Source organism: Poecilia latipinna, unplaced genomic scaffold (genome assembly GCF_001443285.1).
Source record: "Poecilia latipinna isolate Pla-1442-1.1 unplaced genomic scaffold, P_latipinna-1.0 Scaffold1492, whole genome shotgun sequence".
Classification (NCBI taxonomy): Eukaryota; Metazoa; Chordata; class Actinopteri; order Cyprinodontiformes; family Poeciliidae; genus Poecilia; species Poecilia latipinna.
In genome coordinates this window covers 71,490-86,090 of record NW_015114108.1, presented here as the reverse complement: position 1 = coordinate 86,090, position 14,601 = coordinate 71,490, and the positions used below count along the sequence as shown (strand labels likewise).

General features: G+C 41.0%; 1 protein-coding gene across 4 annotated transcripts in view; it reads right to left on the bottom strand.

Annotated features, from left to right (window-relative positions):
- plekhh2 (pleckstrin homology domain containing, family H (with MyTH4 domain) member 2) overlaps positions 1–14,601 on the bottom strand; it is a 37,652-nt gene that overhangs the window by 20,859 nt on the left and 2,192 nt on the right. For 2 of the 4 annotated variants that reach the window (XM_015057798.1, XM_015057797.1), the window contains exons 2-11: positions 12,375–12,507; positions 4,886–4,948; positions 4,660–4,809; positions 4,026–4,109; positions 3,880–3,961; positions 3,645–3,797; positions 1,909–2,669; positions 948–1,023; positions 638–732; positions 407–566 (exon numbers count right to left, since the gene is read on the bottom strand). In XM_015057798.1, the coding sequence (XP_014913284.1) occupies positions 407–566; positions 638–732; positions 948–1,023; positions 1,909–2,669; positions 3,645–3,797; positions 3,880–3,961; positions 4,026–4,109; positions 4,660–4,809; positions 4,886–4,948; positions 12,375–12,497 (1,747 nt within the window). In that variant the 5' untranslated portion in view covers positions 12,498–12,507. The other 2 variants (XM_015057799.1, XM_015057800.1) reach the window with 2 other exon arrangements.

Genomic DNA, 14,601 nt, shown 5'->3' with positions numbered 1-14,601 from the left:
GGAAGGAAGGAAGGAAGGAAGGAAGGAAGGAAGGAAGGAAGGAAGGGAGAAAGGAAGGATGGACAGATGGATAAATGCATGGATGGATGGACCAAACAACCAACGGATGGATGGATGGATGGATGGATGGATGGATGGATGGATGGATGGATGGATGGACCAAACAACCAACAGATGGATGGATGGATGGATGGATGGATGGATGGATGGATGGATGGATGGATGGATGGGTGAACAGAGGAACAGATGGATGGATGGATGGATGGATGGATGGATGGATGGATGGATGGATGGATGGATGGATGGATGGATGGATGGATGGATGGATGGATGGATGGACCAACAGATGGATGGATGCTCCTTTCAGGCAGCAGCTTTGACCTCTGACCCCTCCGCCCGCCTGTACCTCTCTTGAGGCAGCGTGGGCTTCCTGGGCTGCCGTCCTTCCGGGACCCAGAGGAATTGTGGGAGCTGCAGACGGATCCGTCCTCCTCTCCTGAACTGGAGGAATCGTCTGAGCTGGACGAGTCGTCGGAGAACGGGCTGCTGCTCAGCAGGGTGGCTTTCTGCGGACGAACCGACCAATTAGAGTCCGCTCTGCTGCGCTGCCCATCAGCACACAGCCGGCTGCACTCACCCCCTTCAGCGTGGTGTAGACTGGAGCCGTCATGTTTTTATAGACGAGCGACGTGTACATCACGAAGGCGGGGTAGGACGCCTGCAGAGAGGGATCTGAAGGGATGACACCTCAGTCTGTCAACGTTTTCAACCATTAGCCTCCTAATCCCAACATGTCACCACTCTTCTAATCCAGATGACAGATTAAATTAGCTTTAATCATTTATAGGGCTGGACAATATGGTTGAAAAACGTACGTTTAAATAAATTAAGTTCCCAGTTTCATTAGAACAACAGAGAAACAAAAAGTTTCTCTCAAAGGTTCCTACCTCTGCTGGGATGACCCGGACACGACGTGTCAGACAGTCTGATCCCCGACTTAGCAACAGCATAGATACGACTCTCCTGTCAGGGACATGAGGAGCAACGTTTACAGCATAAAACGCCACAAAGCTTTATCAACAAGTAGATTTTTACAGCACTGGAAAGTACAAAAAAGTATTCTTTGTCTAGTTTCTAGTACAAATACCTCAGTGAACTTGAAATAACCTTTTCAGCAAGATATAGGAGCTGGTTTTAGGTCAGTAATTCCTCCGTACTTTAAAACATACTGGTTCCACTGGCAGATTACTTCACTTATAACATGTAGTGCTGGGTGGTATATACTTTGAATTTAACTGTAATATTTTGAGGTACTATTGTGATAACAATAAACATGATGATAAAACCATTTGTTACTTCTTTTTTAGGTAACTTCTTTAAAACACCACTTTCTTTATGGTGTTTGTAAATGCGACTGAAATTACACAAAGTAACTGTATTTAGCCAGTTACCAAAATTATTTCTGTTTACTTAGTTCCAGAAAACATTACAATAAAAAGTAACTGATTTGGATTTAAAGTGACAAGATGCCCTAAAACAGCCCATAGCTGAGCAGACTAAAATCTCAACACCTAACAATTATTTTGTGCATAAAATATAATGAACATGTTTTGTATTAACCTGCTCCAGGAAACCTAATAGGTCACCTTTAAGACATATTTGGTGTTTGAACTGTTAAAATAGGAAACTACATGTGTTTTCACAGATATTAACAATTCCCTAATTGTTCAATGAAGTTCAATGAAGCATAATCGGTCAACTTTAAGTAATTCTTGACTTAAACAAGCTCCTAAATCTTGCTGAAAAGTTACCAGTAATCTAGTTTAGTCTCGTTTCAAGTGTGCTAAAATTTTCTCTAGAAACTGGACCAAAAATACTGGGTAAGATTTTGTGTTTTTGCAGCCGTACCCAGGACGGGAGTCTGTGCAGTGGAGGAGTCGGGGGTTTGCACGGCCCTGAGGCGTCACAATCCGGCCTCTCAGAACCGGACTCGGATGACGTTTGGTTGGATGTCGGTGAGCTCGGAGGCGTCTCCCTTCCCGTCTCCATGCTGTCCTCCAGGTCCAGGTCCGTTTCCTGCGGCCGGAGGGGGCGGAGCATGCTGAGCGCGTTGCGTGTTTGTCCGTGTGCCGCCTCGCTGCCGACGGGCGGCTGGCTCAGGTGTTTCTTCACCAGAGGCGCGGGCGTCCTCAGACGCGGCTGTTTGGGGGAAGCCGGGTTGTCTGTTGGGTCCCGAGGGGCGTTGGGTCGCTTCGGCGTCAGGGCCGGCGTGAGGATGGGGCTGGGCGTGGTCGGCTCGCTGGAAGACGAGGAGGAGTCGAGTCTCTGAGACTGAAATCGCTGGTTGAGCTCCTCGGAGGCGCAGTCCTCCAGCTTAGCCTCCGCCCCGCTCAAACCGTCTGCCGGCGCCGCGTCGGACAGCTGGACCAGGCCAAAAACGGGTCGCTCGGCGCGCTGCATGTCATCGTCAAACAGAGAGCTGCTGTCGTCCGAAGCCGTCAGGTAGTTCTCGCTGCAGGGCCGGCTGAACCCGGAGACATGACCTTTGCCCTCACACACTTCCTCCCCCTCTGAAGCATTTTCAGGACTTTTCCTTGGTGCGCTGCTGTCCTCCTGCGGAGAAATCCCAAACCCACTTTGGTTCTGTTCGTGGACGTCTCTGCCTGTCTCTGCCAAAACAGACAGAAACTTTCACTGAAAAGCAATAAAACACTCGAGAAATAACATTTTCCTGACAAAACAGTTTTAGTGCTGTCAGGGTCCCCGTGGCACAACTCTGGACTGGTGCATCTCATTATCTTCATAGTTCAGTTAAACAATTAAACTCATACATTTAATAGATAAATTACAGACAAATGCTACGTTTCATGTCTGATAATCTTTAAAAAATGTCTATATTTCACCAATAAAAACTTACGTAAACATTGAGAAGACATGACAATTGTCCAGCAGACAGTCACCAGTTTGTTACTTTTAATTAGCTTGCTGCCTACATATTTAGCTAACAAGCTACATTTTAAGTTAGCAAACTGAATATTTTGCTTGCTAGCAAAACAGTTAGTTTGCTAAGAATATATATAGTAAGCAACTCAAATATTTAGCTTCAAACTGAATATTTAGTTAATAAGCTAACTATTTAAATTTAACTAAATATTTAGCTACAAAGTAAACATTTAGTTAGCAGACAAAATATTAAATTTACAAGTTAAATATTACATTAGCAACCCAAATATTTGATCTGAAGCTAAATCTAAATATGAACCCAATTTTTTTCTTATGACAGGGAAAAATAATTCTAATTATTTGAGTTAATTCACCTGGGTATGTTATTTATCTTTTTTCTAAATACCACCAATGTTCCTATTAACTGCACCAAAAGTCCTAAAAAAACTCTAAAGCAGGACAGAGAAAGGAAAATGACCATTACTGTCCAATGGATGTCAATATTGCGGACATGTTGTGAGTGGCATTTTCCTGCAGATATGCTGTGCAACACAGTTCTGTTCTAACGGTTTCAGGTTTCATTTGATTGTTAATTAATAAATGAAAACATAAATGTACATTTTGCTACTTTCTTAAGTTTGTGCCTTCCTGCTTGTTTAGATAAATTAAGAAATAAGAGTTTCCGCTATGTGAAGACTTACGCCTTGTATCTATCTCTTCCTGTGTGCTGAGGGTCCGCTGACATGGCGCCGGCCCGGTTAGGACCTGGGGGTTTTTACCCCTAACCTGGAAGCATCCAAACGTGAGGCTGCTGAGGCGCTGCGCCTCCCCGGGTTTGCACCTCTGCTCAAAGGCTGCAAGTGCAAACACAGATAAGAGGAGGAAAACCTGCAGCCGGCGGACATGCAGTGGCAGCGAGGAGTCGGTGCATCTTACCCTGCACTTGTTTCTGCAGCTCCAAGATCTGAGCTTCCTGCTTCTTGTTGGTTTCTCTTAATGTTGTGTTCTCCACCTCAAACTAAAGAAAAACACGTTGCTAGCTCTGAAGCATAAATGTTACTACTGCTTTATCTCATTCTTACCTCTGACAACCTGAGCATCACCCACTCCTTGATCTTAGCTGCTTTCTCCTCCACTGACTTGGCATCCTGGAGTCGAGTCCGTTTCTGTTGAAATTAAAGCTGCATTGTGAAACTTTTATAAAAATATTATTTTACATATTTGTTAAAATAGTACAGTAAGAGACCAATAATCTGTGGAGAAAAAAAGTGTACTGCCAGTGGTAACTAGAAACAACCAATCAGAGCTAGGAGGTGGGTCTTACGACTATCAATTCCTGCTCTCTGCTACGCTACAGATCTGAGCGTTGCAGAAAAGCTAGCACAGCCTTTTGTGAATGCTAAAGCTAGTTAGCATGGCTACTGATAATGGCGGATAAATGCTGTTCCTGTCATGTTTATCCGTCGTTGAACATGAGATTGATTGACAGTGCTAAGACCCGCCTCCTGCCTCTGATTGGTGGGGAGCGGTGCATGTCTTCAGACAGCAACAGTCGCTCAGGAAGAAAATAGAGGAGCTCAAGCTTTTCACAGATTATCTGTCTCGTATTATATTATTTAAAAAATAAATAAAAACATACTTTTCATAAAAGTTACATGCTGCAGCTTTAACAGAGTGAAAACAAATAGTAGAGTGTTTGAAGATCTGTGTTTCTACCTGCTCCTCCAGCTGCTGCTCCAGCTGGGTGATCACTTCCTCCTTCTCCTGCACCGAGGCCTGCAGCTCCTGGCACTGCTGAAACAAACGCATCTCAGAGTCTCCAAGATGGCCGTCTGCTGCCTTCAGCTTCTCCTCCATCCACTTCACCTGGGATCGCAGCGTATAACCACATGTGAAGACGCAGAGCTTTCACCACAAACAGGAAGAAGGTTTTTAGCCTCACCTGCTGGTTTGCAGCAAATGCTCGCTTCTCTGCATCGATCACCTGCGTCTCCAGCTGCTGGATCTACAAAACATTACAGAGGATCTTCAATCTTCAACGATTTCCCCCGACAGTAATGAAGTGATAGCACAATAATTAATCAATCTTCTTCTCTCAAAGAAACTTCATGAATTACTTTCATTTTATGTAAATTTATATGAAACCCTTGTGTTGTGATAGGTTTTCAGCCATATTGTCCAATAATAATAGGACTGGAAAAGAAAGTCAATAACAATATTGTGATAGACACATGATAATAGATAATACATCTGAATCAGAATTGCACAGCATTCTGGGGGATACAGGCAGAGGAAAAGCTTTATCCATTCAAACTCTCACAGTGAGCCAAGCAAGTTTGATGGAATCAACCAACTCACTCACTCTTTGGTTGCCTAGCAACTCACTCACTATTTGGTTACCTAGCAACTCACTCACTATTTGGTTACCTAGCAATGACCAGTTTCAGGTTTTGCCGCTATGACTCATAACTGCTTAAAAAGAAAAAGAAAACAACGGCATGGAGTGAAACTGTGGATAAAAAAGGAATGGTCACGCCACCATTTTGGCAGCATTTCATATATTTAAAACAAAAAATATATAATAATGATAAATTTCAACAAGTATCAATATCAACCGATATGAAACACTGCTCATTTATCATTCCTTGAAGTAAGTCTAGACTAATTTACAAGCAACTTTTCAGCAAGATATAAGACTTATTTTAAGTTAGTTCCTGAATATTGACAAAAAATAGTTCCGTTGGCAGATTATTTCACTTAAGAAAAGTCATTTTTCTCTTATTATAAGTGAATTAACCTGCCAATGAAACTAGTACTTTTCATCAATATTAAGGAATCATTGACTTAGAAAAAGATTCTCTATCTTGCTGAAAAGTTACTTGTAAGTTAGTTTTATCTTATTTCAAGTATGCTGAGGTATTTGCAGTAGAAGGCAGATTACTTGGTAGGATTTTTACTTATGTTTTTGCAGTGTACGCAGACCCGTTCAGGGCTGACGGGGCGGCTCTGGAGTTAAGGAGTCATGACTTCATGCGCTGCATTCCTCTGGCATTCCTCGGCTCAAAGCGGCGGAAGCAGCAGAGTATTCCCAGTGTCTTCTGATGGGAGCTTCCCCAACCCTCAGCAAATTCATGAAGGGGCGGAGAACGCAGGAATGTGTAGGGAAATTTACAGTTTGGATTTTTTGCCACATGTAGAAATATACATGAATTCAGGAAAGATTACAGGGGGATTTTACACGTATTTCATCCTGACAGATTATCTGTGATTTAAGGCCAGGGTGTCTAGGTTGAGCTCTACTTTGCTGCAAGTTGTAGATGTTTCTGCAACACACCTGAACCAAATGTCTGAATCTCCTCAGCAGCTCTTCAGAGGTCTGATTCAAGGTGAAAGTTCATCCTGCCAGCAAACTTTCTCTCTAAATATGATCCACTTGGGTCATATTTAGGCCTCTCACACTAAATTTTACGGGATGATAAATTGTCTCTCTAATTATTGCAATAAATGATAATATTCTTGCTTGAGAACATTTTCAAGTAATATATTGATAATGGGATTAATGCAAGTTTACACACTCAAAGACCAATAAACTTTAATTTTGTAAAGAATACTTACGACCAGAAACAGTAGATATTTAAAAATTTCAAAATAAAAGACAACCAAAATCAATAAATAAAATGGAAATAAAACCACACACAACTGAAAAATTGATTATGATGTCTATGCAAACAACGTCATCAATTTACAAAGAGAGTTAAAAAAAATCTCTAAAAAATGTTATTGTAATGTTTTCTGGAACTAAGTAAATAGAAATAATTTTGGTAACTAACATTAAGATAAGAAAAAAAATTCTGTGTCACTTTATTAGGTTTTGACAATAAAGTTTGCTAAATTTACGCTTTTAATTGAGTGTTAGATTGCAGTTTCTTACAAAACTGTGCAGTTTCAAGGACTTGATACAGAAATCAATCACTTTCCAAACCTTGGAATCACCTAATTGATATTAAGGGGTTTCAAGCACCCTGAAGTTACCTAAAATAAGAGTGAAATGCCAGGTTAAAGGTCATGCAGTGGAAACAGTGAGGTCGTCTGGCCGGGCGTGTCCGCCTCCGGTCTGACCGGAGCTCTGGAAGTCAGCAGAACCTAAAGGAAAACTGGAGCGGCGCCATCCCATTCTCCTCTGCCTGCACACACCTTGAGGCTAAAAACAGCATCCCAGCGGTTTCCACCCAGTTACCATGAATGCAAAGTCCTCTGTTGCTCATAACAGGAAGAGCACGCAGCCCTACCACTAACAAAAGAACATAAATGATCTGATTCTTTACCAGGTTCTGAAATTATTTCCATTCAACCTAAAGAGCACAAAATATCACAAAAGATTCAATGTTTTATTACATATCACATAAAGATGAAGCCAAACTGGAAAATAGGGCTGAAACGATTAATAAGGATAATCATGACAAATCGATTAGTTGAATGAATTGTCGACTTATTAAGTAATTGATAAATTGTAGTATTAAGGCTCAAAAATGCAAATTTTCTAAAAAAAAAGAAAAACCCGAACAAACAAAAAAACACCAAATTGTACAAAAAACATACATCTTAGGGAAAAATGTCAATTTTTTTATTTTTTTTATTTGCAAAAGGAATTATGCGTCCTTCGTTTCCCCAGATGTGAAGGATGGATCCGGCGTTTCCTTCATGGTCCACCATATCAGATTATATCATATCACCATTACGGGTCCAAACCGGCAGTTCAGGCAAAGTGGCAATGGCGATGAAGCGCGGCAAATTATTTTACTATAACACACTTTAAGTGACACAAAATGATTTCTTAGAATAGCCGTGTCCGAATTCAGGGTCTGCATCCTTCGAAGGACCCGGTCCACCTCGGACAGGTCCTTCGAAAGCCACGAATATCGACGACCGGAAGAGAAAAAGCTCTGAAAAAGCTGAAGGGCTAGCCTTCAGCTAGCTGTTAGCCTCCACCTTAGTGTAACTTATGTTGCCTAGCAACCGTGAGCAGAGAGCGGCGGAAGAAAAAGACAAAGCGGTCTTTTTTTTATTATTATTACCAGAAACCGCTACTGGGTGTTGCCGCTGAAGGCGATTCTCTCAAACCAAACGATAACTAAAAAATACCCAAACATTTTCTTTTACAGCCTGAACATTTGAGTAAAAGCAGACGAACCCACCATGACACCCAAACTGAGACGCTGTTTCCGTATTTAGATCTGCCGCTGCACCACAAACGGCAAACCACATGCGCCTCTCTTTAAAACACATTTAGCATCTGGCACCAAAACAGCCGACCAATTACAGGCCAAGTTTACTGGAGACTACAGCTGGGGTCCACACACATCACCGGACACAAACAACGCAGAGAGACACAAAAAAGAAATGGGGAATATGGTTATTTTCTGGCTGTTTGTAAGTGAGCGCCTTTACCTTCAGGCTAAGAAGCTGAAGAAGTTTAAACTGGATTTCAGACACGTTAAGCTCTTCCCTCCCCGTCCGCCTCCACTGGACTCACCTACAGTCAATTTCTCCCTTCAGGCCCAAAACCCAGTTTCATTCCTGAGATTCCTGAGCTGCCGCAGCGTGGTCAACCTCTCCCTGAACTACACCCTGCAGGCCAGGCAGCCAGCTCACAAAGCCTCCTTCTGTAGGCTGCGACCCACACGCTGCTGCGCATGTTAAACATTCGCCAAGAACACCGGCACAGATGCTCTCCAACCCTCACCATGATGCTCAGTCGCCTAAAACCAGGAAGCAAAGATCAGGACAGATGCAGGAACTTAATGTTTGTGCTCAGGGCTGGAAACAGGTCAATTAACCAGATGTGTCTGTGTTGAGCTAATTGGGAAGCTGCAGACAAAACGCAAGCAGATGTTAGCAAGAAGAAAACAAACTGAAATGTTAGTACATGATACAGCACTTTACGCATCTTCTTGAAATTTTAGTTCTTGGGAACTGACTGTTGTATGAGTAGCACCTTCTCTCCTTCATTTGAAGGAGCAAAAGTTTCAAATGAAAGAAAAAAAAAAGATTAGAATCTGACAAATTGAACTTTTTGTTTTCAGTTTCAATTTCTTTTCAGTTTCAAATCTTCATTTTCTATTTTATTTTTATTTTTTGTTTGAAAGCATTTCTTGCTTCAAATCTTTTTTGTTTTTCAGTTTCAAAACTTTTTTATTCACTTTCAGCTGAATTTATGTCCCCAAAATTATTATTATATTATTATTCAATAATTCCCAGACCTGCACAGCATTCTGGGTAATGTAGGCTTACAAAAGATTTTAACTGCTGAACCTTTCATAGCCAGCAAGTTTGGTGGAATCAACGAACTCACTCACTCTTTGGTTACCTAGCAACAACCTGCTGAGTAACTTGTGGTTACCTAGCAACAGCCTGCTGAGTAACTTGCACAGCAGCAGTGTTAGGTTTCGCCGCAAAACTGATTAAAACTAGAAAAACAACGGCAAAAAAAAAAAAGATTAAAAAAACCCTTTGTAAATATTTTCCTCTCAGAACTCCTAATATTGTATAAAATAAGTTTAAGTGGTTAAACAAAAAAATCTGCAGAGTGTAAACTTTTTTAGCACAATGTTTAAGTAACAGTCTGAATAATAAAAATATTAATTGGAGCCCTAAGTTAAGACCTGGTTCTGAAATATGTTGTTCTGGTTCATTCAAAGGTCAGATTTAAGTGTCTTCAAAAAAGTGCAAAAAATGGAAGACCATCTTAAACTCTGAGTTATGCTGTTAAAAATGTAACTAACTCCAGTTACAGTGACACACACGTTCTCTGGTCTCTGTAGAGAACGTGTGGCCTTTTATTCCTGCTTCACATCCCGTTGGCCAAAACCAACATCCCTCCCAAACAGCTGCAACCCGCCCATGCACAACGCAATTTTACTTTTTTATGCAAAAAAACAGCATTAAAACCATTTAGAAATAAACTGAGCAGCACTCGTACACGTGTGCTCCCAGAATAACTGAGTGTCTCAGCCTGAAAACTCACTTCCTGTATATCACACACATTCACATAATATTTACTAAAGCGGGTATTTCCTCCCCTGGGCTGCTCACTCTTCACACAAAGCTCCTTTTTCTACTTTTCTTAAGCCAAATCCTGAAAATCTGGCTTTTTTAAAACACAGACATACCTGACTTGTTCCTAAAACCTTCTCAGCAGATTACATGTGGTGACTATTTTGCACAAATAAATCTAAATGTTGAGTTAAAACCATTAACTTTAAGTATAACTGCTAAATCTGTTAAAAAACGTAGGTGATTATTAGGAATATGCTGAAACCCAAGGATCATATACACTCTAACAGCAAACAAACCCCTTAAAGGTGACTGATTATGCTTCTAACAGGTTAGGATAGGTCTATGATCCATACAAAACATGTTCATTACATTTTTTCCACAAAGTTATTCCTTGAAAATGGGATTTTAATCTGATCAGTTCTGCCTATCAGCTGTTTTAAAGCGTCTTGTCACTTTAAATCCATATAAGCTGCTGCTGGCCACGCCCCCAAACTCAATGTTACACCTCACACATAAAAATGACTTCAAACAGATGCGTAATTATACAACCGTACATCTTTGAAAAGCAAAAGTGGAGCCTCCTGCACAACAAACCAACCAACCAACAAGAATGTAGGAAGTGGTTTCTGGACAGTAAGCCAACAACCAAACACTTGTCTGTTCCAGCAGCCATTGTAAAACCAGCTCACCAAATGTGCTGGAGTTCTGCTTGGGTTGCTAGGTAACGGGACTTGGTTCTAGCTGGGGTTGCTAGGTAACGGCTCAGTGCCTGCAGAATGTGACTTAATAATCGTGAGATTTTTGAAACAGCTACTTTTCCAGACAACAAAAAAATTTACTTATTGGCAAAAAATGGCTGACTGGGTTTTTTAAGCGCTTGTGCTGCATTTGAGACGCAAATGAAGAACAAAAACGTCCAAAATGTGAACTTTGCATAAAAGGTCCCCTTTAATAATGTGACAGTGCCTTGAAAAATGTTTGTACTCCTTGACGTTTTTAACATTTTTCCACATTAAAACCACAATCTGTGTGCTCGTTGCTTAAAATCCAGATGAAACTTTGGGTTGTGCAAGATTTCAGAGGTGTGTATATTTCTGAAAGGCTCTGTTACATTTGTGGGTTCCCGTGATTTTGTTTTTTTTAGTTGAAGTCTGCTGAACTCTGACTGAACTCTAGAGCTGGGAAGTTAAATCAGTGATCTCCCATTTGCAGGAGAGACTGAAGGATTACTGATCTTCTTTAAATGTTTCCTTTCTCTTGAGCTACAGTTTCTCCTTTCTTAACCTTAGTTGCTCTTTAAAGATATGAAATAACGCAATCAAAGAGCAAAACGCCCATAAAATAAATCATTGTATACCTCAAACTTATTCATATTAGATGACTGGATCAGCAGAAGCAGAGAAATGCTGAACAAACCCACCAAAGCCGGATTTTCAAGTCTCAGTGGGAGTTTGTTTTGCTGTCCAGCGGGGCAGCAGCAGGGATCTGTAATTGACTGGAGCTGGGTCAATCCCATCATGCAATGCATGGCGGAGCCCCGTGGTCAGACTGATGTTTACATTAGAGCTCTAATCAGCGTCCCCAGAGAGCGGCTTCAGATCTAGGCCACGGAGCGGTTTGGGCTGGCCCAGAGAGGCCAGTCTGCGCCCAGCAGACTCACCACTGGCTCCCCGTCTGAATTTGGATCCCTTCCTGCACTCATGAGAGGCTGAACCTTCCCAGAGATCATCAAACAATACAGGCATGAGTTGAATCACTTCTTAGATTTCTGTGGATCGACTTGATGCACGTACTGTTGGGAAAATTAAAAGCCAACATAGAACCACATAAAAGTACAAAAGAAATATAAAAAGTGGCCAAAAGTATCAAATATTGATAAAACAATCTACTAATTACTCTGGAAGATTATTTCACTGACAACATGGAAAAATGTCAATCTGCCAATGGAACCAGTACTTTTTCATCAATATTAGGGAATTATTTACTTTAAAAAAGCTTTTATGTCTTGCTACAAAGTTACTTGTAAGCTAGTTCTGTCTTATTTCAAGTGTAATAAGATATTTGCATTAAAAACTACATCAAAAATACTTGGTAGGATATTGTATTTTTGCAATTTCATAAAGACTCTGGATACGTGGCATCTTGAAGTCTTTTGTATTTTTAAAATTGAAATCTAATGGTTTCAACTACAAGAGGAAACAAATTAGTCACCTTTGGTTCTCTGTGCAGGATAATGATTCAAAACTTTAGGATAAATCAGCAGAGAAATTCAAAATTAACCTTCTGTGACTGTGGAAACTCCCTCATGCATCCCAGGAAGAACCACCAAAGGTCCATCAACGCATTCATCAGGCCTGGTTTTGCCCTGGACCAACCTTGTCTGCGGTCAGCTCCCGGATCTTGACGATCTGGACCCTGAACTTCACGAGCAGCGCCTCCAGAACCGTACACCTCTCCTTCCAGTCTTCCTGGCTCATCGCCTCCTCCCCCTCTGCCATGATGCCGAGCCTTTCCAGAAACATAGACAGACAGAAGCAGCAGTAAGAAACAGAAAACAAAGTCTTATTATTCCTCCTGACCGACCATTTCATGGCTCTTCTCGGACTACTATCCCCTAAAATGTTAATAACCAAGCATTCCTTTAGTGTACGCTTCATCAGTCGTAGAAAAGGCAAAAAAAATAAATACTTCCAAAATATTTTTAAAAGCTTGACTTAACATCAATACAGTGTAGAGTTGCTCTCTTGACTATTTTTCACAAATGACTCCAGTGCTTAAAAAACCACCCAGTTTCTGGCAGTAAGTTAATTTAGCAATTTTTGTTGTCTGGAAAACGATTCGTTACAAAAGCATCCCAATTGTTAAGTCACAATCTACGGGCATTGAGCTGCTACCTAGCAACCCCAGGCAAGCCCAGCCCTGTTACCTAGCAACCCCAGGCAAGCCCAGCCCTGTTACCTAGCAACCCCAGGCAAGCCCAGCCCTGTTACCTAGCAACCCAAGTAGAGTTCCAGCACGTTTGGTTAGCTAGCTTCACTGCTTTATGCGCTGCTCAATGGCTAAACTCTCTGTGGTTGTGGAGAAGGTTCTACTTCTGCTTTTCAAAAACATACGGTTGTATAATTTCACATCAGTTGTCAGACATTTTCATGTGTGAGTGTAAAAGTTGAGTTGTGGGTGTGTGGCTTATTCGGATTTAAAGTGACAGACTCCTAAAATAGCATTTCTGAAAGGAGCTCAAAATAGGCACAATTTAGATAATCTCATGATCTAAGAATGATTTTGTCCAGAAAAACACATATTGCCTGTAAACCTATCTTAACCTGTTAAAGAAAGAATAACAGATCACTTTTAAAGGCACTGTATTAAGAAAAAAAATGACATTATGTAGACTTACTGGGGTTAGCATCTAATTTTAGGAAGTTAAAATCGGATTGAATATTGTAACGAAGAGAAGAGATTAATCCTTAAAAAACAGAAAAAACTCTGGCAAAAAGTATGGACCCACTGTTGTTAGCTGATGTTCAACAAAGATCATTTAAACACACTGCAAAAAACACAAAATATTTTTTGGTCTTGTTTCTAGTGTAAATATCTTATTAAATTTGAAATAAGACAAAAGTCACTTAAAAGTAACTTTTCAGCACGAAATAGAGGCTTGTTTTAAGTAAATAATTATTTAATATTGATGAAAAAGTACTGGCTCCATTGGCAGATAAATTAACTAAAAACATGGTTAAATGTCTTGTTGCCAATGGAGCTAGTATTTAGTTTGATCAAATTAATTACTTAAAACAAGCCTCTATATCTTGCTGAAAAGTTATTTGTAAGTCAGTTTTGTCTTATTTCAAGTTTACTAAGATATTTGCACTAGAAACTAGACCAAAGACACTTGGTAAGATTTTGTGTTTTTGTATTGCAGGTGGAAAATTCATTAAATGTTTTTTCCAGGTCTGTGTCCAGCTGAACCACTTTGGGCATCGGCCTTGCATCACTTTGCAGGACCAAAACACTCCCTATAGGACGAACTGCTGTCACATTTTCCACTGCAAACTTTGGGAAAAACAGGCATCGAGTGCAGGAAGGCGGGCGGCGGAGATGCAGGAGGATCTCTGACGGAGATGATGGCTTTCTGTCTCCTCCAACTGTAACCTCTCATTACCAGCCCGAGCTCCATCACACAGAGAAACATGTGTGGATGAAGGCCATAAAACCCTTTTTTCCACTACCCTATTTCTGCTGCTGGTTGGCCGCGGTAAACACAGACGGAGGCAAGAAATGAAAGAGCCGTCGTGTGAGAAAAACAAAAACAGCAGGCTGAGAGAGGAGGGAGTTTAACACAACATACCTCACCAGGATGAAGTGAACAAAAACAAATCAACTCCTGCATTTAGAGCTGAGACTTTAGAGAACATCAGATGAAGTGGGGAACTAACGGTGGTGGCAGGATCATGGTGTGGGAACGTTTGGATGTAGTTGGTGGGAAGATTGACGGAGCTAAATACTAGGCAACCCTAGATCCTGACCGAGGCGGAGATTCAACAACCCTAAACATACAGACAGAGCGACTATGAAACGGCTTAACATAAAGCACATTCCCGT